At 38.6% G+C, this 27,346-nt stretch overlaps 3 protein-coding genes and 1 long non-coding RNA gene across 4 annotated transcripts; 3 read left to right on the top strand and 1 right to left on the bottom strand.

Moving 5' to 3' along the window:
• The first annotated feature begins 7,195 nt into the window (after positions 1 to 7,195).
• On the top strand, positions 7,196 to 11,633 carry LOC119499060 (wiskott-Aldrich syndrome protein family member 2-like). Its single transcript, XM_037788247.1, has 4 exons — positions 7,196 to 7,625; positions 10,228 to 10,500; positions 10,710 to 11,213; positions 11,302 to 11,633. Exons 1-3 carry the CDS (start codon positions 7,547 to 7,549, stop codon positions 11,186 to 11,188), a joined length of 831 nt encoding a protein of 276 aa, XP_037644175.1. The 5' UTR covers positions 7,196 to 7,546; the 3' UTR covers positions 11,189 to 11,213; positions 11,302 to 11,633.
• A 10-nt stretch (positions 11,634 to 11,643) lies between these two features.
• Positions 11,644 to 12,994, top strand: LOC119499065. Its single transcript, XR_005209241.1, has 2 exons — positions 11,644 to 12,295; positions 12,787 to 12,994. It is a non-coding gene; the product is annotated as an uncharacterized LOC119499065 (long non-coding RNA).
• Positions 12,995 to 14,149: 1,155 nt separating this feature from the next.
• Positions 14,150 to 21,624, top strand: rheb (Ras homolog, mTORC1 binding). Its single transcript, XM_037788248.1, has 8 exons — positions 14,150 to 14,468; positions 15,937 to 16,008; positions 18,433 to 18,500; positions 18,650 to 18,732; positions 18,835 to 18,891; positions 19,001 to 19,048; positions 19,379 to 19,460; positions 20,804 to 21,624. Exons 1-8 carry the CDS (start codon positions 14,417 to 14,419, stop codon positions 20,894 to 20,896), a joined length of 555 nt encoding a protein of 184 aa, XP_037644176.1. The 5' UTR covers positions 14,150 to 14,416; the 3' UTR covers positions 20,897 to 21,624.
• A 1,703-nt stretch (positions 21,625 to 23,327) lies between these two features.
• ly97.3 (lymphocyte antigen 97, tandem duplicate 3) lies at positions 23,328 to 25,262 on the bottom strand. Its single transcript, XM_037788250.1, has 4 exons — positions 25,189 to 25,262; positions 24,768 to 24,857; positions 23,787 to 23,909; positions 23,328 to 23,573 (listed from the first exon to the last, which is right to left on the bottom strand). The coding sequence occupies exons 2-4, from the start codon at positions 24,814 to 24,816 to the stop codon at positions 23,467 to 23,469; spliced, it is 279 nt and encodes a 92-aa protein (XP_037644178.1). The 5' UTR covers positions 24,817 to 24,857; positions 25,189 to 25,262; the 3' UTR covers positions 23,328 to 23,466.
• Between the last annotated feature and the right edge of the window lie 2,084 nt (positions 25,263 to 27,346).

The raw sequence follows: 27,346 nt of genomic DNA on the forward strand, positions 1-27,346 counted from the left end.
CTATCTGGGTCTCACCTGCTCACTGACACTCCTACAGGCCGAACAAGGACGTGTCGTACAGTGGAGCAATCGTGATGAGATGAACTGTCAATGCTTTGCGATGGCAATGAGATCGATTGATTTATTCGGTCAGGCTCTGACCTCGTCACTCTCTGAGAGCTCAGCAGAGACCCAAGAGTGACATTAATGAACTCCTCCTCCATAGCTGCATCAGATACAGAGCCTGATGCCAGCTAATTATGTGAGGCATCTACTGCGTGTGGGCCGGGCACAGATAGATTACTGAATGGGCCTACTGGGCACGGGCCCAGGCCAGCGGCCCAAAAATGTCAGGGCCCCCCCCTGGCCTTCACCTACAAAATGTACCTCAATGAGACCAACCAAAAAGAGACTCTCAAAATGACCACGAATAAACATGAAACGACTACAAAGAGACACAACAACAGAGAGAGATACATAGCAAGTACAAAGAAATACAAAATGACCACAAAGAGACACAAAACAACTGCAAAAAGACACAAAATGACTACCAAAAGACACACAATGACTACAAAGAGACACAAAAAGAACACACAGAGACACAAAAGACTACAAATTACTACAAAGAGACACAAAAAGACCATAGAGAGACGCAAAAGACAACAAAGAAACACAAAATTACTACACAAAAAGATGACAGAGACACAAAATAACTACAATGAGAAAAAATCAGCACTTATGATTGTTCTTGACCTTTGAAATAGTAGTTTGACAATAAAATAAGATTAACAAAAAATCTTAACTCAAGGTCCACTTACTAGGTTTTTTGGGAGCTTTCAATCAGAATCAGAATGACCATAAGCTTAGTTTAGTTTAGTTTATTTCGGTTGTTTTCAACTTATACAACTCAAATACACTTAAACAATAACAAATCATTACTTTTGAAATAGTGACCAAGCAAAACAAGAATATGCTGACTGACAAGGTGTAGACTGAAGTCTTAGCTTATTACCTACCCTTTTTACAGTAAGTATTTTGTGCACTTCTTATAATATTTGTACTCTGAAAAAGATTAAAATAATATTACAAATAATATATTTGTATATCACATATACCCAAAAAGTCCCAAAAATGCATATAGACACTAGTGTTCATACCTCAGTTTTGTATTTGTTTATTTAACAACACAGTGACATTTTTAAACAGTAAGAGAACAGTGCAACAGTGCAGAGTGTTTAGAGTGCTGGAATAAATATGGAATGATTAATATCACAGGTTGCTTTATATACATGAGGTAGGTGGATATGACAGTATATACAGTGGGCTTAGATTTATATTGACAATGATGATATTTACCTGTAAAAAAACTGTGTATTTAAACTATAAAATATATAATTTACAGGTAAAGTTGACGCTATATTTTTACAGGGTGATTGCACAGGGATTTTTCCTGTGGAAAAAAACTGGTTGTTTTGGCGTACAGTGCTCTGTAGCGCCTACCAGAGGGGAGAAGCTGAAATGGGTTATGTCAAATATCTTGGACTCAATTTTCAGACTAACTATTAATTTCAATTTCTGGTTGTGTTTCAATTTGCTCATTTAACATGGAGATGGCCGAGCTGTAATCATGCGACCTAAGGTTTGAAGAATAAAAGTAAAAAAAAATGTTTTTACTTTTAAACAATGTTCATTTTTTTTGGGGGGGGGGGGGGGGAATTGATGCAATCAATCCCAGTACATAACTAATTTCAGACGTAGCCTTGGATTTAAACCCCTACTAGACCTACATACTTTTTTTTACTTTTAGTACGGACTGCAGCTGCCCTTTTAAAATATGTACTGTTGCATGCAGTATTCATACAATTGGGACATGCTACTTCTTCATGACATTGCACCTTGAACTTTGACCCTCTTATATTATATATCACCCTCTCATATATCTGCTGCCTCAGAGGATTGTGGGTCAGAATAGCCAGAAAAGCATGTTGCTTGCATACTGCAAAATGTGACCGGATGTAGTAGGACATCCTGGTATTTTTGGCATACTGCATTTGACATACTATGTGTTGGGACATCTTTTTCTGGCGTACTAAAGAGTATGGTAGGATGGGTATTGGAACGCACAGCACGTTTGGAAAGAGTGGCAACATGTCATCCTCAACAGCACGTCGGGCATTTTTGGAGGATATATCAGGTTAAACTGGCAACCAGCAGGAAATGGACGCAAATGCACCATTCACGGACAAAAGTAAAAGTAGGAGTCTTTTCTTGGCACAATGTAGTTTACAGGTGACTGTCCAAAGAAGACAGACAACGGTACTAAAAACACTAGGCAGAGACTAAGTTGAAAATCCAGAAGCAAAGTCAATAACACTAAATTAGAGAACAATTGCTGGAACGCTCACTGAAACAGTAAAGACAAACTGGCACAGACAAAGGGGAGCACACAGACTAAATACACAAGGGAGGAAGGGTAATAAGGGACAGGTGAACCTGATCAGGGCGGGGAAGGTAATCTCACTGGCGTGAAACACACGAGGGCAGGAAGTGAAGTATCTGAACCAAAGGTGAGTATACCAAAATAAAACAGGAAATAATAGCTGAAAACATAACCTTAGACACAGAACTGGGATGTAACAGGATGAGGTTAAGAGCAAATAGCCTACTACACATATGGCAGCAACTAAAAGAGCAGATGTTAGCAGCCTGAAGGGGCCAGGACATCGAAACCTACAAGCTCCGGCTGGTGGGCGATGCTTGGTATTTCCTCAAGTGATCTCAACATGGCTGCCGAGTCACAAACGTTCTCATTTTACAGCTAAACAGTACACTACAAGATGATTCCGAAAACATTTGAGGTGAGAAATAGGCATTACAGTAACAGAATATTGATTCATATTTGATCAGCGCTGCCTAGTTTGACCGTTTGATTGGAGTTTGCGAGTGATTGATAGCTGCTCAGAGACGACAGACTCCAGCTTAGCTCTGATTGGTTGTTTTCCTCCGGTCTGTGAAATCTTGCAGATGCCATTAAGAGCACCGGAGGAAACAGAGGCACATGAATTTTTTTAGATTAACTGTCTCATGTACTACTGTCAGGATATTGTGTCTTATAAAACTTACTTTTTTTAATCATATTTGCTCCAATTCTACCCACTGCTGCTTTAACTATTAAAGGTCAATGCCTAACCTTAACCATTCGAGGTCAATATCTAACCTTAACTATTCGAGATCAATGCCTAACCTTAACCATTCGAGATCAATGCCTAACCTTAACCATCTCACAAGAGTTTCCCAACTCGTGGGTTATCATCTATACACAACCTTCCAAAAGCCATCCTAAAGTAGCCTGGTTCCTATCCAAAACCACTGAATTGCTCCATACATCTCAGATATTTTCAGCAATTCAAAAAGTAAACGAAATAGCAATTTAGTCTCATTATCATCATAATGGTGAAGCCCCATGATCAGACTGTTCACAGCCGAGCTTGGTAATGGTAGCAGCAAGAGTTTGCATGACACGGCTAGCAAATTAGCAAGTGAGCAGTGCAGCATTAGGACAGCAGAGCAAAAGAGTGGAGGGAGCAGTCTCAACAGACCTCCTTATTGCAAAGTCCGTGTTGTATATAAGTTGAAGTGGAGGATGTCATGTGTGTTGTCTACTTGAACAAGGCTTTAAGCGTTGTGTCAGGTGTGGCGGAGACACTCAAGTGACACCACAGTTTCATCACTGATGATTTTTCTGCTCGTGTCACCAGAACTTGAAACAATAGGATCTGACAAGCTCTGTTCTAGAAATTAGGATGCTTGCCAGACCATCACTGCCAGCAAGCCATAAATGTTTCATGTGGTGCTGATATGGTAATCATTGGATCCCTACAATGACACCTTGTGAGAGTTGGATAACGATGGCTGTCTTTCAGGCCTGTGTGACTCTGGACTCAGTCCAACAGCTGAGGCACAGCCTGAAGTGTGAATCTACCGCTTAAAAAAGGCTGCGTTGCACCCAATAGGTGGGTAAAAGTCTCAAAGATGAGCGAAATAAAGGCGTCCTCCAGGCATCATGCAGACATACACAGCCTCTCTGGTATAAGATGCATTCCTCCGAGTTAAATATGCATTGCGTTTCATGAGGTTTGTGGGTCCAGGTGCCCGTCGGTGGCACAGACCCAGCTGGAGGATGTGGCTGACTCGCTCCGCTGGCGCTCAGGCTGGCATACTAACAGAGCCAGGGGTGCTTTCACAGTGAGTTGAAAGAGGCTGGCGCCGGTGCCACACACCCAGGGTTCAGAAACACGAGCTCCAGCTGCATGTCCACTAGCTCGCACATTTATAGCTAAAAGAAATGAAGAGACTGGAAATCTAAAGTTTTTAACCTGTAACAGGGTTCGTGACAGGAATATCGATCTCATGACTCATCTCCCTCTCGGTGCGTGCGAGTTTAATTGCTGAGGTGAAAAAAAAAGAAGAAATTTTCCAATCACAAGGGATAAAGCAATAAAAGGCCAACATGTCTAAAAGAGCTTAATGTATTATTTCTCTGAGGCTTGTGTAAGCCTTTTATTAAAGTGAAACAATCTTGTCAGACACCTGTTGTTCTTGTGGGGGGTATTTATTGTTGGCCTATGTCAGCACACTGTAATCCCTGGCTAGAACATGGCTGTATTACCAGTGTGACCTATTCTTGGTCATCATAATTTCCTGAGTGTGTGTGTGTGTGTGTCTGTGTGTGTGCGTGAGAAAGATTGGAAGAGGGAGAGGCGGTGAAATTGACGTGTGTGTGTGCGTGTGTGTGTGTGTGTGTCCAGTGATTGCAGGCACCCTTCAGCCATTTCAGTTGAGCTTTTTTTTTTTTTTTTTTTTTTTTGACACCCAATGTCATGCAGAACAAATCGCCTATTGCTGACACCAGTGATTTCTTGTCTCCAGTGCTGAGAAGTGTGTGTGGAGGCAAAACAGTTGGGTCTTACTGACGGGGAGTTGGACATTTCTGTGATTAAGTGGTAATAGCCCAGGACGTGACAGGGAAACAGGGGACTTCATTGGTCACAGGGCGAGAAAAAACTGCACACCCTTGGGTCTATGGGCTATTTTTTGAGAGAGTATAATCACTTCAAGAGTTTTGCTCCAAAAAACTCCCTACACTGGCATTTAAGCTCAAATTTCAGCAAGAAAATTCAGTTTTACAGACTGCATCATTGGTGTTTGTGGAGTACTAAAAAGTGATTGACACACATAAAAAAAATTAGAGTTTAAAAGCAAAGAGGACTCTCATCATCTCACCACCTTCGCCACGCCTGCCTTGAATTCCAGTGTCTGCCTATGGGCTTAACCCACTAATTGTGGCCTGAGTTCCTATGGTATTGTTGCATGCCTGTGGTTTGGTTTAAGGCCACAGTTATATTAAGACCTGGGTATTTTAACATGTATAATGGAATACACTATCAGCTCAGATAATCCTGGATGTGTGTGCTGTAGTCTGATTTATTGTATGTGTGAGGTTGTTGAGGCACAGCGTTTCACTCTTTGGAAAATATGCAGCTTGAGAAACGGTGCTCAGTGAGTTTGAATCAAAAACAAGAGATGGATGGAAACAAACAATAATTAAAAGATGATGTTTCTGTTGGAGTATACTGTATATAATAGTTATTTGAGCACTTGCAGACAGGTCTCTGGTGCTGTAGGTGGCTCCTGTGTGAGGTATAAATGGTGTTGTGGGGACATCTACTGGCTGATGTGAGAGTAGGCGAGGAAGAGTTTTTCTACTGCAAACCAGGCTATTTATTCCAATAATACTGGTTCTGTGCAACGAGATCACGGTGCCCTTATTATACCTTTAGTTCTCTTATTATAACATTATTCTGTTAATACTCATACTCAATAAAAATGTTTTTTGTGATTTTACTGTTCAGGGTGATAAAAAGGGTTTTAGAAATATTAAGTCATACATCTAAATTACCCCATTACAACCCTCTTCCCTAATAAATAAAATAAATAAAATAAATAAAATAAATAAAATAAAATAAATAAAAATAAGAATACCAAATAAAGGGAAAACCTGCAGAAATAAATAAATACATAAATATAATTTAATAATGAATTAATAAATTTAAAATAAATACAAAATAAATGCCAAATAATAATAATAAATGAAATAATAAAATATAATAATAATAATACATTTAAAAGTTGAACAAAATAAATAAAAGCTGAAATTAAATAGAAGAGTAGATAGATAGGGGAATTAATACAAAAGTAAATGAATGAAGAAGCAAATTAAAACAGAAATATCAATTTATTTCACATTTGATCAATTAATTAATGCCGACATTTATTTTTTACTATTATTTTGATACATTTAGTGGCATATTTATTCATTTATCGAGTCATTTATTTTCTTTTATTTATTCTTTTTTTCATTTTGGCGGGTACCGCCCTCCACTCTTATTAGGGTAACAACAGTGCATAATAATATAATAATGCCTCCTCTGTAAACACCATGAGGCAGTCCGGCCATGAACTGAGAACTCTGTAATAATCCTGCTGACAGACAGATACACGCAATATACATGATCACACTGTATAAAGTTGGTGTTTGTGTGAAACAGTTCCTACAGAAGCACAGACAATCAATTAACCATTAATTAGATCAGAAAGAGACTGTAGGCTACTGTACGTGCAGCAAAGGCTCCTGCTGCAGCTGATGGCTATAGGTATTTACTAAAAAATAACTTTACACATGCTGTTAACAGTTGTTAGTAACTAGTAATTAGCATGAATCAAGAATGAATAAACCAGTCGCAGAGTGTGTTTCTCATTAGTCTAGAGACGCATTCAGGTGCTGCAGGAGTTTCTGAAAATTTATAGAGTGAAATGAAATATACAAATTACTAATCACACAGAAGTCCAATAATTACCCTGCACTATACTCATTTTAACAGTATCTTCTGCTTTATATTCACCTTTTTAATAGTCGTGTATCACAGCTGTTACCCTGCACTATATTCACTTTTAACAGTTTTCTTCATCTCCTTGTATTTTTATATCTGGTATATATTTTTTTGTACTTTGTACTACTAACTTTTTTACTGCCTTTTTACTAACATGTTTTGCACTATGGAACTGTGATGCTGGAAACTTGAATTTCCCTCTGGATCAATAAAGTTACTATCTATCTATCTATCTATCTATCTATCTATCTAATTAATATCATCCTTTACTGTCAATCATCTCTCTCACTCACTCACGCAGCCGCGTGCGCGTACGTGCGTGAAAGTCATGGTAACAGAGCGGTGACGTGACGTCAGAGCTGCAGGCCTTAATAACTTCTCATTCTCACTTGGACTTCACATGAGTTGATGCAAAACTTTGTCTGCTGACAGCTGAACTCACTGATAACTGATCGACTGGACAACTTCTGTTGGAAAACAATTTGTTGGATAGCTGAACCCGAGGAAAACGGAGAGGAATCATAATCATAATATAATAATATATATATAATAATAATAATAATAATATATAATATAATCATAATCGTAATTTAAAGTGACCTGCTGCTGCCATTAAAATGTTGTTTTATGGCCCCCCCATGATGATGAAGGAGCACCTGAACATCTACTGGTCTGACTCCTGGAACTACAAAGCAGGTAAGACATCTGCTAATATCACACCTAACTTATCAATTCATCTTCTTCAGATACTTAAAACAAGTTTTTGTATCAAAAAAATAATTTAAATTGCTGAAATTTAATATGGACATTTAGTGGAACAGTCAGTCCACCTTCTCACACAAAGTGCAATAAACAAGTGCAATACCACAATCATATATCTTATACTGTATATACTGTATATGTTCTTAATATGCCTTGTACAAAGTATTTCCTTTAATAATTGTAATATAACTTATTATCTTTAATGGAGCTTCCCAGCAAAAAGCATTTCACACATCTTGAAACTTGAATCTTGAACATTGTGAAAAACACTTTTCGATGGCAACAGACACATACATGATGTTTTTTTTAGTGTTGAATGAACATTAGATGGTAGAAATGTGCAGATTTTCCCGGGTCCTGCAGAATGTGTTGACTGTGGTGTAGTGATATGAAAACACTGTTTTGGTTTGAGGGAATTCATTTTTAATAATTTGTAGTCGATGATTTGGGGGAAAAGATGGTGACTGGGCCATTTTTTAAATGATGCCAAAAAGTCAGTTTATCTTGTGCATCATCATCACCATGGAGATGATGAGGAGCGTTGAGGTGAGCTCATGACGTCAGCACGTCAGAGCGTGCAGGTGTAAACAAACCAGAGTCTGTTTTTCTAGATAGATAGATAGATAGATAGATAGATAGATAGTAACTTTATTGATCCCGAGGGAAATTCAAGTTTCCAGCATCACAGTTCCATAGTGCAAAACATGTTAGTAAAAAGTTAGTATTGCAAAGTACAAAGTACAAAAAAATATACCAGATATAGAAATACAAGGAGATGAAGAAAACTGTTAAAAGTGAATATAGTGCAGGGTAACAGCTGTGATACACGACTATTAAAAAAGTGAATATAGTGCAGAAGAGACTGTTAAAAATGAATATAGTGCAGGGTAACTCCAGTAGCTTAGTCTATGAAAGTGCTTAGTCTATCACATCTTCTATGTGGAGAGTTGAGTTGGTTTGTTGTGATTGTTGAAGCTTTACTCCAAATGGATCCGGAGCTGTTACCGGATCAGTTCAAGTTCAAAGTTTAGAAGTGTTTTATTCTGCTTTTATTTTCCATCTTAATATTTTTAATATGTTTTTTATCTTCATTTTCATGTGAAGCACTCAGTGCATGTAATGTCTTTATTGGTAAGCACTTTGAGCTGCATTTCTTGTATGATAGGCGCTATACAAATACAGTTTATTATTATTCTTTAGTAATAATAGTAGTAGTTGTAGTATTAAACGTTGGTTGAATGTCAATAAGTACTTATTGCTCCACTACATTTATCTGACAGCTGTAGTCACCAGTTACTTTGCACATTAAGATTTTGTATACTAGACATGTGATCAGATTACTAAATATGATGCCTTGCTACAGATTAAACTCCCCAAATGCATGTAAATGTAGCCATTTACCAAAAGCTGCTTACCTGTTAATGCATCAGTATTAATAATCCAATAATATAATATGTGATAATATATCACTTACAGGGGCCATCCTGCTGCATAATAAATACTTTGACTTTGAGATACATTTTGCTGAGAATACTTCTGTACTAAGTTTTTGAATGCAGACCTCGTAATGGAGTATTTTTAAACTGTGGTATTGCTATATTTGTTTAAATATGTTACTTATGAGACGATAACGTTGCTTTAATAGAAACGTGGTGTGAATAGTAATTCTGTGAACACTTTCTAATAACCATCATTTATAAATGGTAAAGTTAAGAGTTCATTTAGTTCATAGTTATTTTACTGTTAAAAACAATGAAATTATAATTAATAATGTTTACTAATTATTAGTAATTCTATAGTTTATGTTATTTTGTCATTAGTTTGTATAATATGAAAACAATTGTTTATAAATCATATATTGTATCATAGCTGATAAGAGACGATAACAATTACATTCTTATTACATTATTAAACTATTTATTATCAGTTTATTGTTGCACACATTATAACATTTTATATACTATTTTAAGTATTTGTTAGTTATGACCAAATGATTTGTAAACCTTTAAGAAATTGTTTGTGAAACATTTATAAACATTACGTAGATAGATGGACCAGAAACCAATTATTAACCATTGATAAAGTATTAACAATCTATCTAAATAACGCTTTACAAAGTATTTATTAATAATTTAACAAGGTAATATAATCATCAGTTGCAACTTTAAAATAGCCATCCAAATAATGTGTATAGATGGTTTACAAACCAATTATTAACCATTTACAAAGTGCCACAAATATCTGCCTATGTAATATTTATACATGTTTTACAAACAATTTCTTTAAGGTTTATCTTAATCATTAACAAATACTATCAAAATAGCAGCAACAGAACTGCACCGTATTTGGTATTACTTTTAAATGTGGTAGTAGCAGCTTGTGTGTTGCCGGCTTTTCTACAAGGTATACTTGTGATGCAGCTGCAGTACAGTATTCACAGTTAGTGTAGCTATATGGGCATAATTCAGCCTTTAAGCCTGATCTTTGCTTAAAAAGGACAGAATGTGACAAGTTTTTTTACCCCCCCCCCCCTCAGGTTTGCCTTTGACCATCGACATTAAGCCTCGCCATGTCCAGGAGGAGGAAGAAGAGATCGCTGGTCTGGATGATGAAGACGTCCTTGGCCTTCTTGGTCTGAATGATGAGGACGTTCTTTGTCTCCTTGACATGGACAATGAAGCCCTTCTTGATCGGCTTGTGCTCGTTCTGGACGGTGAGGTGCACTTTCCTGGTCTGGATGACGAGGCGGAGGTAGACGTCGCTGGTCCTGATGAAGAGGTGGCCGAGCCTCGTAGAGGTGACGGAGAAGGTGAGAGGGATGGTTTGTCTACACAGGTTTGACCGGCCCAACTGTGGCTTGTGGTGCTGTACAGTATTCATAGAGTGAGTGTAGGTACATGGGAATATTCATGTAATTCACATGGTCAAAAACTATTCATTGGGTAAGCTGTAAGCCTCCTATTGAAGCCTGTTTTATGGAAGTGTAATGTGAACTTTTTATATGTTTTTCCTCCTCAGGTGTGGAAGATAAAAGAGATTCCAGACCTCCCTCTCCTCCACACAAGCAGTTCCCACCACCGAACTTTGGGATGAACTGGACACGACAGGATCCTGCTGCACACATTCCTGCTTTTTATCCTGCTCTCCATGCTGACCCTTATTCTCTTCCCTTCGCTTTTCCCCCTGCTGCTCCTTATGCTGCCCCTCCTCCTCTTGCTTGTCCCTTTGCTCCTCCTTTTGTTTGTCCCTATGCTCATCCTTTTTCTGATCCTTTTGCTTGTCCTTTTGCTGCTCCTCCTTCTGTTGATCCTCCTATTTTTTTCATGCTGATCCCCCATCCTGATGTTCCTGTGCAGGTTTCAGGTGCTGGAGTAGTAGCTGAGACCTTTGGGCCATCCTCACTTCCCAGCCTCGGCTCCTCCAAACGGAGAAGAAGGGAAGAGAGCGAGGAGGAGGAGGAGGAGGAGGAGGAGCAGGATGCTAAAAGGCGGAGGTGATCTGAGGAGCTATACTAACTCCACGGTGAGTTACACATCTAACAATCCTCCTGGAATCATCAGAACACATCAATATAGTATGTTCACATTCACCCTTCCTCACTATGACACAGGTATCCCACCAAAGCATCTGGCAGGACAGCTGCAGTGACCCTCTCCACCAGTGACGACTGGCCTCTGCGTCTGGCAGGACTAGTTCTTTTAGGGTTAGCCCTTACATCTGTTAGGGCTCGTGATTTAAGGGACAGCCTTTGCGTCTGGCAGGGCTGTAAAATCCTCTTGGTCCTGTGTTCAAATGGACACAGTCTCTCTCTCTCTCACACACACAGCAGTAGTGACTCCCACTGAGTGGTCTGGGCTCTGCACAGTCTACTGTGGATCTGGTTGGCTTAAACCTCCCAGTGAAGCTATCATGTGGCTGTCTCCCCATGTCAACACTGACTAGACGACATCTGACTCCATCTTACTCCATCTGAGGCAAAGACAAAGAAGGTAAGTATGAGCTTCTGAATTGTAAAGAAGGTGACTTAGAGTAGGCTGCGATCTAAAGAAGCTACATACTATTTCTGCATCTAACATCACTTATTTTGTCATTCAAACATTATTTATCTGTTTCATCAACCATTATCTTTTGTTCTCTCCTATTAACCCACAAAAACCACCTGAGCTGCTGCTGTTCAATGGATGAAAAAGGTATGAGCTTTTGAATATTCATTAGAGACAGCCATATATGTTATCATCTAAACTTGTTTTATGTATTGAGTAAAATTGAATGAACAAAGAATACTTGTCTAACTAACCTTTTTTTAATCTTACTTTAACTTACTCAACCGCCTGAGTTACTGTTGTTCACTATAGTCAAAAAAAGGTGAGTGTGAGCGTCTGATGTGTGAAGAAAGAGACTTAAAATAGGCTGTAACATAAAGACAGATTGTGTAAACTAGCTACATAGTGTATGGATTCTTATTTAGAAGTTCAGAGGTGATTTGTCTGTCTTACTCACCATTATCTATTGTTCTCTACTCTTATCTTACTCCACCACCGCTGAGTGTTCCTGTAGTTCAGCGGCTCCTTCCCGACAGAGAAGAAATGTTTATTTCCGACCAGGTCAGATGGATGACGGACCACAAGACAGATTGAACAGAAGTGAACGCCTGTGTTTTCGTGCACTAAGTAAGCTGCACATTAAAGGAATAGTTGGGAATTTTGGGAAATATGCATATTCGCTTTCTAGCCAACAGCTCATCTAACTGTCTGCAAGAAAGTGAATTAGCGTGTTTCGAAAATGTTGAACTGCTCTTTTAAGATTACAAAAGTAGCAGCAGTGACATAAAGTGGTGACTCACTAAAGCTAGCATAATGATTCTTACACCTTCTTTAATAATGTCCCATTGCTTCAATAGCGTCAAAGATGAAGCCTACACTTGTTTTCTAGACTCGGATAAGCTGTTACACTACTGATTAATGCAGATTTATTTAGACATGAATTAGTCTGCAGGCCAACACTTCATAGTTCATTATTAAAGCTGAAGTTTGGGAGACACTGAGAGCAGATTGAGAGAAAGATCCATATTCCTGACTTTTTTTTCATCTCACAGGGCAGGACTCTTCCTGGAGCCCCGAGAGTGGACGTCAACCGAAATACACAAAGCCAGCAGCATCACACAGCCAATGTGATGTGAGGACGCTCCAGCAGCACAGCAGTCCACTCAGCACACTGAACCCGCCTTCAGCACCACACTTTCTACACTCCACTGCTTTCATGTTGAATTCAGTTAAATAAAAAAAAATACTCAACATGTAAAATGATCCTGTGTTATGTCACCTACTGATGTTGGGTTAACAGGAATCTTCTTAACCTTTTGCACTCCATCCCTCTTTTTCATAGACCCATTTTTGTCTTTTTTACGGGGGTACAGGGAGTGTTTAGAGGGAGATAGCAGGTCAACAGTAAATGTCACATAGAAGTGGTGTACATCATCTCACATTACCACATTAAGAAACCAAGACCTTGAGGAACACCATAGAAAAAGCCATGCTGTGTTTTGGTATCAAAAACATTTTGACATTTGGAGATTTCTGCAAGAATTGCATTTTTCAGCGATTGGATGAAAATTGCATAAATAAATGCATAAATAAATACAAGAATAAATGAATAAATAAACACAAGAATAAATTAATAAAATAATAAATATAAATAAATAAATACAAGAATAAATTAATAAATACAGAAATAAATACATGGAAAAATAAATAAATAAAAATAAGTAAATGCTGAAATATATGAATAAATGTTGGAATAAATAAATAAAGTTGATAATTAAACAGGAAATATAAAATTAAATGTTATTTTATTTTTACATTTTTGTTCATCTATGTTTTCTTTACCTTTTGGCTGTTTTTGCCTTGATTTGACAGAGGCAGTGACAGTTGTGGGAGAGAGAGGATGACATGGAGTAAAGGTCAGAGGGTCGGATTCGAACCAAAATAAATAAAGAAAAAAAGAAAAGAAAATTGCATAAATACAAGTATAAATAAATACAAGAATAAATGAATAAATGCAGAAATAAATACATGGAAAAATAAATAAATAGCAGCACACAAGGCAAAATCAGAGTAAATGTACTACTAGTGATCTTATTTGAGGCTCTTCATGGTAGGACTACTATATAACAATTATGGGAAGTGAATGATGAATTCTAGTTGTTGTAGTGTCTCCATTGGAGCAGTAATGTCAGTGTCTCTCTGCTCCCTGACCCTACAGATATGAACGACATTGCACCCGACCACCCAGCATGTCACCAACGCGCGTAGCAGCCAATCATAATCCAGGAACACTTCCACTGCTACTTGACGAGCAGCTGTCTCATCCAATCAGAGCTTTACAACAGGCACCGACGCCCTCCTCCGCTCCGCGAGCAGCCAATTAGGACGCAGCAGTAATTACTAATTCATTACATTGCAAAGGGGAGTGACGCAGTTATTGTAGATCTATAGATACTCCATGCTTTTTTAATATCCACCTGAAATAACGCTCATTTTCCAAGCCAGGGACGTCAAAAAAAAATCCTCATAGAAAAAAAAAGCAAAAAGAAAAGAAGAAGGATTCCTGCTGTCATCTGGGTGGGAGGCTGTATGTGGAATCTCTGCGCTCCTTGAATTTGGATGCCATTCCGGTTGGAGGTTGCGGTACACCCCGAGGACTAGATGCGATAACCAGGACGAGTTATGCCGCAGCCCAAATCACGAAAAATCGCCATCCTCGGGTACAGATCCGTAGGTGAGTTCCAAGAGGACGCAGAGAAATAAATTACACCTTAAGGGCCTCGGATGCGACGCTTAAAGGCTCAATTTCAGCGGCCTTTTTCTTGTAAATTTCAGTCCATTATGCGCGCCTCCTATAATAAACTTAAATTCTAGGGAGTAGCTGTCATGCAACATCTCACAGAGGGCGAATGAGCGCCACCAGGTGATGCGTGGCCTTGCGGGGTTTTATCACATGAGGCCTTCAACATATATGTATTTTTACATTCTTAGTGATTTTCATCAGTAACCCTGCTTTAGTCAGTCAGTGCCATGTTTTGTGAAGGCCTGGAGGAGCACCAGGATTTGACGCATTAAACTGTGCGGTTTTATTTCCTCGCAAAGGAGCGCATTTTTGTACACGCTGAAACTAGGATGTGCAGGATGGATGGCAAGATGGCACACGCAGATAGAAAGAAAGGCCCAGCCAGCATATATCAGCACCAACGCCTGTAAAACCACTGTAATATCCCCTTAGAGACGTGTATTGTGTTGATGGTTTGCCTACACTATGATGAGCTGATGTAGTAAAACATCTCCCATGCTATTAATAATAAAGGGTTTTGTATTGTGTATTTTGTGAAGTTTAGTAGTTCATTTTACTGATATTGTAATGATATTATTTTTTTCATATTGTGATATATGAGCCACAGTCTTTGCTTTTAGCTATATCTCTGTATCAGAAGTATTGAAGTTTATGTTTTATTATCCTTGTCAAATACACTTGTAAATTCAGGGCTGTCAATCGATTTAATTGTTTGATCACGATTAATGGCATGATTGTTCCATAGTTAATCGTGATTATATGTATTATCATATTTTGTATCTGTTCAAAATGTACCTTAAAGAAAGATTTGTCAAGTATTTAGTACTCTTGTCAACATGGGAGTATAGGCAAATATGGTTGCTTTATGCAAATGTATGTATATATTTAGTATTGGAAATCAATTAACAACACAAAACAATTACAAATATTGTCCAGAAACCCTCACAGGTACTACATTTAGCATAAAATAATATGCTCAAATCATAACATGGCCAACTCAAGCCCAACAGACAACAACAGCTGTCAGTGTGTCAGTGTGCTGACTTGACTATGACTTGCCCCCAAACTGCAAAAAAAAAAAAAAAATTAGTTAAAAAAACGTTAATGCGTTAAAGAAATTGATGGCGTTAAAACAAATTTGCGTTAACGCATCATTCAAATTTGGTATGATGGTTGACCGTGTGGTTTAGTTGTGCCTTTTGGGGTTTAAAAGTCCAGGGTGACCAAAACTTTCTAAATTTTTCCAAAAGGGCAAAACCTTTGGCCCTATTTTAGCTGGGGTCAAGCAGAGAGCGGGGGTATGTGAGCCATGCTCATGTTTGCCTTGTTTCCACATTTCCAGTGATATTCCAGCATATAAAGACTCCCTGTTAACAATACCCCTTTGTGTGTTTTGCAGGAAAGTCCTCCTTGACAATTCAGTTTGTGGAAGGCCAGTTTGTGGACTCCTATGACCCAACAATAGAAAACAGTAAGTGGGGATTTTCTGGACTGTTGCAGCTCCATACACACACAAGCAGGAAACAGTTTAGTTGAAGTGGTAAGCCACTCAGATACTGATACATCTCCTCTTAGTTAGTAGATGACAGCCTAGACAATAGCCACCCTTGAATATACCGGTAATAGCTTTTGCAGTATGTAAAGGGACAGTGCGTAGGATTTGGTGGCATCTAGTGGTGTGGTAGCAGATTGCAACCAACTGAGTACCCCTTTGCTCACTCCTCCCTTTCCAAGACTGCGGTAACATGAGCCACCGAGTGCAAAACCGTGGTAACGCCGTTCGCCTCTCTCAGAGGTCATCCTTACCATCATAACACTTCTTTATTCTTAGTTTCAGGTGATTAAACACTAATGAAAACATAGTTATGAATATTATATTCTATTTCTGCTAATAGATCCCCGAAATGTTACACACTGTTCCCTTGAAAGTCCCTTTCCCCTTTTTCGTAAAAGTGTATATTTTTTATGAAGTTTTTATGGAGGTGGTCTTCAGGCAAGGTGGTGAAACACTGCGGGAAACCCTGACAGATATCTTGACACTTGTGTGTCATTGCATCTCTTTTTTATGCCAATATGTGAGGTAAAGGGCCAGCTGTATTACCCTTTGACGCTTTAGCTGATTTGATTCATCAGTTATTCATGCGTAAAGTCATGTTTGGCTATCAGAGAGCTGATTTTGTTTAATTTTATTTATAAACCCCGAAGTCACAAATTTGTCTCCAAAGGATTTACAATCTGAACATGTGACAATCCTCTATCCTCAGACTAGTAATTGTTTCTGTTAAGGAAAAACTCAACACAAGATGACTGCTCACATATGGTTGAAATCAATATTATAATTGTTGTTTGACAAAAAGAAATCTCATCCCAGGGTCCACTTCCTGTGTTTCCAAAGCTTTCAGCTACAGTACATCTTGTTCCCTTTCTCAGTGGATGGAGTTGCTCAGCTGCCACAGAGATGGTTTAGTTGTTATCACGTGACCTATGTATGGAGTTGCGGTCACATGATAACAGATGGTTGTATATCACGATATTCACTAGGAGTTTTTCATGTAATACATGCTATCAGGCTGCAACTAACGATTATTTTCATTATTGAATAATTGTTTGGTTTATAAAATGTCAGAAAATAGTCCTTGGTGGCGTCCTCATATTTTTGCTTTGTCTGACCAAAACTCAAGAATATTTAATTTACAATTATATAAAACAAAGAAAAGCCACAGATCCTCATATTTGAGAAGCTGGACCCAGAGAAGTTTTGGCAATTCAGCTTAATATCAGCGTAATATCAGTATTATTAGGGCTGCCCCCCTCTTAGTCTGTTAGTCGACTGATCAGTCGTTTTGGTCTTAGGTCTAAAAAGCATAAAAAACGACAAATCGGCTTAAGAAATCTTAGTCGATTAGTCATTTTTATGCTTTTGTCATGCTGAATGACTTATTTACAAGAAATGTATGAGCACATCTCTGATAAACACAAGATTTAAAGTGGTGCTTTTGTGTGATTCTTTGTGGAGAAAGTCAGTTTTACAGATCTGTCGTTTAAATCAACTAATCGATTGGTCGGTTAACATTTTCTTTGGTTGAGTACAGCGGTAATTATTATGTCATTATATAGCTTACGTTTCACATTCAACTCATTCAAACCTACATTCATCATCAGTGTAGACATCTCAACTGTGCATCCTGATAACTCTATAACATGATTTCACTGAAAGAAAGAATTGTTATCCAGCAGGGCGGTCATGATGTTCCCTCTAAACCAATGTGTCCAAACACTACACCAGCTCAGTTTCCACACTTTCAACCACAAAGAGAAAACTTTCTTTTGAGGAACTTTGGAGAAATCAGCTGGTGTCTGGTCAGACTTTAGTGGAATAAGCTTGGAAAAGGCTCAGAGAGGGAACTGTGCTTGAAGCTACTGTAACGGTACATTGTGCCGAATGAGATAAAATACAGTAATTCATCAACGTCCTAAACGCACATATTCCCAGACACTCCAGAGATTTGAGTCTAAACTTTACCTGTAGGCTGTTTTTCTTTTTCCCGACATGTACGCTCACATATCGCCCCGCGTTTCTCGAGTGTGTGGTCTGTATCTATAAATAATCTCTGGATGGTTAACATAAAGTGGAGTGTCAGCGAGATGCTGCAGGCAGCGCTGTAGATAATGTGACCCATCTCCAGGCAGATATTGACATTCCTGTGCTGGATGAACTCAGTGCTACCAAAATGGATCCATAAGGAGATGTGCACACTGAAAACGTAGAGTAATGAAGATACAGTATAGTGCTGTATATAGTAGAGATGGTGTAGTATTTCTGACTTATTTTAAAAGGACATTTCTTTCTCTTCATCCATAAATATGTTTAATTTGTCTTTTCTTTTAACTGCAGCATTTACTAAAATGATCACAATAAATGGACAAGAGTACCATCTTCAGCTGGTAGACACAGCAGGACAGGTATGATTAAATATGGGTTGTTATTATTGTGTTATTTCGCAATTTGGTGTTAATTCTGCTTCATTAATTAGTCAGAATTACTTTTAATTCTCTCTATTCCAAACCTGTAACTTTGCACACTAATGTCTTCACAATCTCTGTCTCTATAGGATGAGTACTCCATCTTCCCACAGACCTACTCCATAGATATCAACGGTTACATTCTGGTCTATTCAGTTACATCCAATAAAAGGTATACTTCTACTCCCCCCTTTTTAAAAGCCTCTGTGAAGTTCCATTTAATGAGCTGAGGCTGCGCTGAAATACTGATGAACTCTCCCCTTGTTTGTTCCAGCTTTGAAGTTGTACAAGTTATCCATGAAAAACTATTGGACATGGTGGGGAAAGTTCAGTAAGTACTGCTTTTGCTTCTTCTTCTTCTTCTTGTTTTGCTGCCCAGTGCATTCCAAGAAGTCAGTAATATATCATGCATAAATGACCGTTCTTTTTCTCAAATGCAGAGTTCCAATTATGCTCGTCGGGAACAAGAACGACCTACATATGGAGCGGTATGTCCCGACACACACCTGAATTGTACATTAGGTCCACCATAGACAGGAGGTATACACATGGGGTATAGCACTTGCCAGTTTTAGTCATCATTTCTGCATCATGTCTTTACATTCCTGACATATGACACACAAACAGAAATACAGAGCAGAGATTAATATTTGGTTCACAGATGACACAGCATAGTTGTACTTGCCTGTGTGCGTTTTTGTAGCCCTTCAAATATAGCTTACTCAGTGGAAAGCAGAATTGAACTCTGCGGGTTGAACTCTGCAGCTTTACTCTGAAATATTGATGTGTTTTTTTACTGTGTGTGTTTTTTTCTGTAGAGTAATCAGTTGTGAAGAAGGAAAAGCATTAGCCGAATCCTGGAACGCTGCCTTCATGGAGTCCTCAGCTAAAGAGAACCAGGTAAGAGCTGAAGCTGCAGAGATCATATTCAACTTTTATACATTTATTTCGCACTATAATATAAATAGTAGTTGGGATGAATTTGATGATTAAATAGTCATGAAGGTTTGTTGTGATTGTATAATGTCTTCTTCGGCTTGGAGAACAAATTTGTAACAGAAAACATTTGGAGTTTGAAAGACGTGGGTGTTGAGCAGGCCGGGAGGGTCTAAAAAAGAGATGCTATCAAGTTGCATTATGGGAAGTGTAGGAGCCAGCAGTTTTGGAGCTTGACCTATATAGTGAAAAAAGGTCAGGATATTTCAGCATCTGCTGCATACATTTTTACTATTTTTGTTTAAACCTGACTTTTTCAAGTCCACCAAGTTTATGGAAGAGTTGTAATAAATCACTAGAGCGCCTCTTTTTGCTACATCAGGCCCCATTGATGCTATTTGTTTTATTGTTTGTATTGTTTGTTTTATTAGCATTACCAATTTAATCATTTGCAATCTGTAACTGCCTCTTTATAAAGTAGTTTTCATTGTTACTGGTGGAGTACGCCTTTCCCACACTAGATTCTTATTGTGTACCCACCATGGACTGTATATATAGATGGACGACGAACCCACAGATAACTATTACCCAAATAGTTCCCCTCAGCTCTGCGGAGTGATTTAGTGTCTTTCAGCTCATTGTTTTGGTTTAACGGCTCATCAGCATTATTTCCAGCAGCGGCAGACAGTTTTGGGGGGAAAAAAAGCTCTAAATCCCCACTGTTACCACAGCTAAAAGAGTGAATGTTGAACTTACATTCGTCAAGTGGCCAGAAGCATGACTCCAAATTCATGCTAATGTTGATCTGTGTCTTTTGGATGTGTAAATGTTTGCTTTATCAACTCAATGATAATATATAAAGTGCTGTGTTTACAGCCTGTTGCAGTGCCCTCAGGTGGCCAAAAATATCAATTCATGCAGATTTGACAGTGGTTAAAAAGTGTATCCACCACAGCCTCCAGTATACAGCATGTTGTATCCACTCATTTTCATTCAGGGAGAGGCTAAAGTTTGACCAACATGAGCTACAAATAAACAAAAAACTTTCCACAGAAATCAATTCTCGATACCCTCTTCCCTTTTCCCAACAAGTTTCATATTCAGGAAGTCTATTTATCTGCTTCAAATCAAGTTAGCCAACCACAGTGCTTGACTGTCTTTAAATGCACATAAAAACAATGCCATCTTTGTTGGGCTTAATGTCATTGAGGCTCCGCTGGATGTAGCGTCTGCTGCTGGTAAATTCAAAGTGGTGTGACTGAGTCATGTGACAACGTCCTGTGTGTGTGTGTCTATGTCTCTCTCAGACGGCCGTGGAGGTTTTCCGGAGGATGATCCTGGAGGCAGAGAAGATGGATGGCGGCGTGCAGCCAGGAAAAACGTCCTGCTCCATGATGTAGAGCCGCCCAATCAACACACAGGACACTGCACTGGGATATCCCGTTACTTGAAGGCTAGCTGCCAGTTCTTCTCCACCTCAGCTGACTCCACCCCTCCAGGGTCCTAAATATCCAATACTGTCTATTTATGGCTCTGATTCCACTGTTATTTATCAGTATTCCCTTTTGTCATCCTCGTTTTTCTTTGTGTGTTTGATAAAAAAAAAAGAAACGAATGAGTGGCGGTTCCCTTGTCTTATATTTCCCACAATCCACCCCTCCTCCATCTCTGTGCTAGACTCCGATGCAAAACACAGAACTTCATTTGGGTGTATCAGAAAAAATGTTTTGCTGTGCTCGGTAATAACCGATAATAGCTAAGGCCAGAGATAGTAGTGGCTTGATGCATCTTAGCTTCTCATTATGCAGCTCCCATATAGGCAACGAGTCCTCTGTTTAAATAACGAGAGATAAGAGAAATGTCATGTCTGCCACGCATACGTTCTGAAAAACGGATAAAGTAAACACGGACGTTTCTTCTGATACATCGCCGGCTGTTCGCTCCCTCCAATAGATACAGCTCTTTTTCTACTTCCATCTCCATGCACTTCTCTGTCCCTCAGTTTGTTTTCAAAGCGGTTACTGTCAGCCAAAAAAAAATTAAAAATCTGCATCCATTTTCTAATGTTGAAAATGTTGTACAAATGTTTTTGATTGTAATCATTAAAAGCAAAAAGTGGTTATGTAAAGCAGGGTTGAGTGTGGATTATTGCTTTGGCTGATGAGTGAGATTTTTGGCACATGGGAAGCAGGGCAAGTTCATTTATTTACCTCTCAAAGATAATTAAAATTGCTTCACAGAAGGGACAGAAAGACAGTGATAAATACAGTAGACGCGCAGGATGCAAGAGCAGGGTGTTTTTGAGATTTAGTAAGTAATGGAGAACATCAAAATCTTGTGTTTATTGAAACTTTGTTCCACCTCTGTTGCATAATAACCAGGGCTAAATATTAATCACGATTAATCGCATGATTGTCAACAGTTAATCGCAAATCAATCACACATTTTTTATTTGTTCAAAATGTACCTTAAAGGGAGAGTTGTCAAGTATTTAATACTCTTATCAACATGGAGTGGGCAAATATGCTTACTTTATGCAAATGCATGTGTATATTTATTATTGGAAATCAATTAACAACACAAAACAATGATAAATATTATCCAAAAACCCTCACAGGTACTGCATTTAGCATAAAAAATATGCTCAAATCATAACATGGTAAACTCAAGCCCAACAGGCAACAACAGCTGTCAGTGTGTCAGTGTGCTGACTTGACTATGACTTGCCCCAAACTGCATGTGATTATCATAAAGTGGGCATGTCTGTAAAGGGGAGACTCGTGTGTACCCATAGAACCCATTTTCATTCACAAATCTTGAGGTCAGAGGTCAAGGGACCCCTTCGAAAATGTTTTTCCGCGCCAAAGTTTATCATAAGTTTGGAGCGTTATTCGTGACACATAAGTATGACATGGCTGGTACCAATGGATTCCTTAGATTTTTTCTAGTTTCATATGATGCCAGTATCTTCACTCTAGCTTTAAAACTGAGCCCGCTACAGCTTAAAAATCGCAAGTTGCGTTAAAGAAATTAGTGGTGTTAAAACAAATTTGTGTTAACGTGTTATTATCGCACTAACTTTGACAGCCCTAATAAGTAATAATAATAATAATTTTCTTTAGTGTATAATCACCTGAAAATAAGAATTGGGTTTTCGTTAGCTTAGAATGAGCTGTTTATATCTACATATGGAGCGATTTTGCCATGTTTCTACAGTGGAGAATGGACAAATCAAACACTGGCTCTAGATAGGGCCATTTGTGTTTTCGCGTCGGCCACCATAGTTCTTCGACATGCTTGGCATCCGGGGGAAGATTCAGTTGGTTGAAATCTGCAACCTCACCACTAGATGCCGCCAAATCCTACACACTTCACCTTTAAAATATTAATCTGGCGATAGCTGGTGGGTTGTTTGCTCACTGTCAATCAGACCCTCACAGTCCTGGTGAAGCAGATTACCAGAGTTCTTCTCTTACTAAATGATACCTAAGGATGTTATTTTCACTTTTGGTCAAGTATAATAAATGTATAAAAAGGAATGAGGTCAACGGTCAGTTCCAAGCCCTGAGAATTTGTGTGATATGCTTTTCCCTCATCTTTGATCGATGTCTAACAGAAGCAGCAATGTTCTGACAGAGCCTAAGTTGAGAAAAGACCATTACAGTAACCCAACCTGCTGAAAATGAAACTCTTGTCTGAACATGAATCCTCCAACTTCTGGTGTTTTTTCTAGGATGATAGTATGCAGACTTTGTTTTTGACTCGATGTGGCTGTCAAAAAGTAATAAGAAAATTCAAAAGTTTTCCAGACATAAGAATGAGTAGAGGCACTTGCTCTTTGTCAAACTTTTTTTATTTTATTTGCAAATTTTGTTCTTCTTAAAAATAGCCGCTTTGAATTCACACATGTGTCGGCAGGAGTCATTGGGTTTAAGTGCCTTGCTCAAAGATATTCCAATACATTGTCATTTTACAAGGTGTTGCACATGTCTTCGGTACAGCAGTTGATGTCGATGTAGGCGTTCATCTTCAGCATTTCGCAGTCTGACAGTGCCATGCATTTCTGGTATTGGCCATCTAAGAGAGTAAAAGGAAAGGTTTTAACAAGCTCTTTCATTATGGAAGAAGCACCTCACTATGGTAGAGCTAATGCATTTAGACTTTCTACTGTATGTTACGATGCCTGGCGCTGTTTAGGCCTTAAGCGATTTTCTCTCTTTATACATTTTTCAAAACTTAAAACAAAATAATTTACATCATAGAATAGTTTGAGTGTGTTGAGAAACTCACGTGGTTCTCTGAGGAAGCTGGCAGCAGCGCAGGCATCCTTCTCTGGTTTACAGGTCTCTACAGTGAGCTCACAGGTTCCTCCGGCCTTTTTGGAGACACACCGGTGGCAGTTCAGGGCTTCACCTGAAAACAACACAAAGCAATATTTCAGTCATTGTTTTTCTGTCTGTGTTGGATGATTAAATTCTGTTATAATGTGGCTGGTGTGATTTCTGTATAGGAATCTCTGCTGGGCCCCTGGGCACAGACATGCAAAAGGCCCCACCACCTCTCCTACCAAAGACACACAGACTTTATCGTTGTTTAGCCTCTTTTTGTAGTTGTTTTGTGTCTCTTTTTCGTCGTTTTGCCTCTTTCTGTAGTTGTTTTGTGTCTCTTTTGATCATTTTAAGTCTCCCTGTAGTAATTTTGAGTCTCTTTGTAGTCATTTTCAGTCTCTTTGTAGTCATTTTCAGTCTCTTTATAGTGCTTTGTGTCCCTTTGTAGTAATTTTGTGCCTCTCTGTGGTTGTTTTGTCCCTTTTAAAAGCCACTGTGAGTCTCTTTGTGTCTGTGCAGCTGTTTTGCATCTCTTTGTAGTAATTTTGAGTGTCTTTGTAGTTGTTTTGTGTCTCTTTGTAGTCATTTTATGTTTCTTTTTGGTCATTTTGAGTCTCTTCCTGGCAGGTACGTGTCTCTTTGAGTGACATTTTGTGTGCCTGGGACAATGTGTATTAGTAAGGTTAAATCTTCTTAGATGTTAGAGGTGTGTATGGAGCCACATAGAATGATACTATGCTTCCACAGATAAGTCACTTTCACTTTCATCTCTTAGATATGACTCCTACAATCTGTTGCAAAATGAAAAGAAATCATCTGAGTGTCTGACAGGTCTGCTGAGGTTGTGTTCCTATACAGTGAAAACTAAAAGAGACAGCAGACGTCCCCGTTGCACAGCAGCAGAGGTTGTGTTTGTTCAGTGGAGAATCAGTGACAGACTCACCAGCTGTAAACAGCAGGGCGACGGTTAAAGCCAAGGCCAACAGCTTCATTGTTCTGTTCTGTTCTGTTCTGTTCTGTTCAATACTGCAGCCTATGAGAGATAAAACACACGTTTGATTACACATGATGTACAATACTTGCAGTCCTACAAACTTCATGGCTTGTCTCATTTGAACAGTGTTTTACTGTGAGACCCTAAAGTCTTTTTTCGAGGTCATGATTTTTATGTTTTAAATTATCAAAAACATCTGAGCAGAAACAGGTGCATTAGCTTGCATGCCCATTTGATAGCAAATATATGGCAAATAATGATAAAATAGTATTGATTTTACACTGATTGTTATTAAACATATTTTAAAAAAAGAATGGAAGGTTACACAAAATAAGATACCTCAAGTAAGTATTGTTTTATGCGTACATACCTTGCTGATTCGTCTATCTCGGTTTCTGTCGGTGACTGAGACGTATTCATCCACATTCCCTCTTTTTATACCCGTTCATTCTTCACTGTGTCATGGTAACGTCCCATTAAGTTGTGTATCTCTGTTAAGTCTATATACTCAGCACCTCACCCTGGGTACACTGTGTTCAGGGGTTACCATTTCTCAATGCTCAGATTTCCTGCATTATGCAAGAGCTGTCCGCCCTTTGTCCACTAGTGTATATAATTAATGAGGCTTTTGCAAACATTAATGTATGCATTTGTCACCGACCTGAATAAGGATCTATATTAGCTGGATTTAAACCTTTAAGAGGACAAGAGGATATTAGTGAAATGTACAGTATGTTTGCTTCAGGTGGATTATGGCTGACCTATATGAGGTATAATACCTTTGGCTCAGTGCTCTTTAACTAACCTCGGCTCCAAACTGGATGAATGAATTGACTCTATACAAAGACTGAATTCACTTAAACTGGCACAAACTAATGAAAGAGATTGAAACACTTTCTCTCAGCTGTTATACACTTAAAGTAAATTGCCTTTAACTATTACAGAGATGCTGCACAAAAAGAAGTATATTTATTACTTCTTATTATGCATACTACATTCCTGTTTTTATTCAGTTTATCTTTTTGAAATACTGTCTACTACAGATTTACATTTCTTATTTTAAATTATATTTATGTATATATTTTAGCCATAGACCGTATATAAAGATGGACGACTCGTTTCCATTTTGTCCCACTGTACAGAAGTGAAGCAGAAATATCCCGGATACGGGAGCTATACCGTCTTGAGATTTTGACGTTATTTGGAGCCAGAGTCTGCGCAGCAGTGATCGGGGGGCTGGAGACGTGGTATCGAGGTCACCCGCCCGAACCAATCAGGAGTCGAGCACGGCTTGTCAGCAAGAGAGACTCACAGCTGCCAATCATGATGTTTAACCCCCTTTTTATAACATCAAATAACTAATTAAAACCAAACTTATCGGAAAAAGTGAACACTTGAACATATATCAGCCTGATAAGAACTACCTAAAATGACAGAAACCATCTTCAGGAAAAATTTATTTTATGTGTACTTTGACTTTTTAGTTTGGTCGATGTCCCATCCACTAACATGGAAGAGGCAGGATTTATGACCTATACTGCAGCCAGCCACCAGGGGGCGATCCAGATGTTTTAGCTTCACTTTTGGAGAGCTGTCATGTCGTCTATCTTTATATACAGTCTACGATCTTAGCCCTATATTCTAACTTGCACTATTTTGTGTCTTAGATTCTCATTTTGCTTTTACTTGTGTGATTTTCCTTTTTTTTTTACATATTTAATGAGCATGTTGAAAGGAACCTGCGATACATTGCCAACGACTGCTTTGTTGTAATTGTTAAGCATATGATGAAAATAAAGAAACCTGGAACTTGAATATTTTCTTTGGTACAGAAAAAATAAATCACCTCCATTAAATTTGACTTAAGTCCAATTCAATTCCAGTTTATACAGAAATTGCTCCAATACATGAATGGCTGGCTGAAAAGTGCAGTTCATGCTTTACAAAAAAAGATGTTAAGGATCTATTATATCAAATACAGTACATTATCTCTTTTGGAGTAATTAAATAGCCTAAGGCCAACTGATGAACAAAAGAACTGACGTCTATTTACAAAAGTCCATGTGATTTTTGAATCTACTATACTTATGGCTTTGATTGACTGCTTTAGTGTGAATGCCAAACCTTGTTGAACTTTCTAATCTCTTAAAAGCCACTCAAGCGCAATAAATCTTTTCAAATTGTGTGGTTTTATCTCCACTCTCTGCCACTGTAGATAGAGAGAGAGGAGGCTGAAGTCATCGAGTACATTAAAAACAGGTTTTATCTGTTTTGTATCCTGCTCCACCTGCCTTACCTTAAAACTGGTGGTCTTTGATGTTACTGAGGGAAGTTTTCATGGGTCAAGGTCTAAGTAGATCCAGGGATTCTGTCTGGATCAGCATCAGAGAAACTACAACAGAGAGCGATCCGTAAAGAAAAGCTGGAGGGAAATCTGCTTTGGAGCATGACTCTGCTCACCCCACCACCATTAAAAAACTCAGACATGGACTGGGACCACACCTTGTTGTTTCTACATTTTCCCAGTT

This window comes from Sebastes umbrosus, chromosome 12 (assembly GCF_015220745.1).
Source record: "Sebastes umbrosus isolate fSebUmb1 chromosome 12, fSebUmb1.pri, whole genome shotgun sequence".
Taxonomy (NCBI): Eukaryota; Metazoa; Chordata; class Actinopteri; order Perciformes; family Sebastidae; genus Sebastes; species Sebastes umbrosus.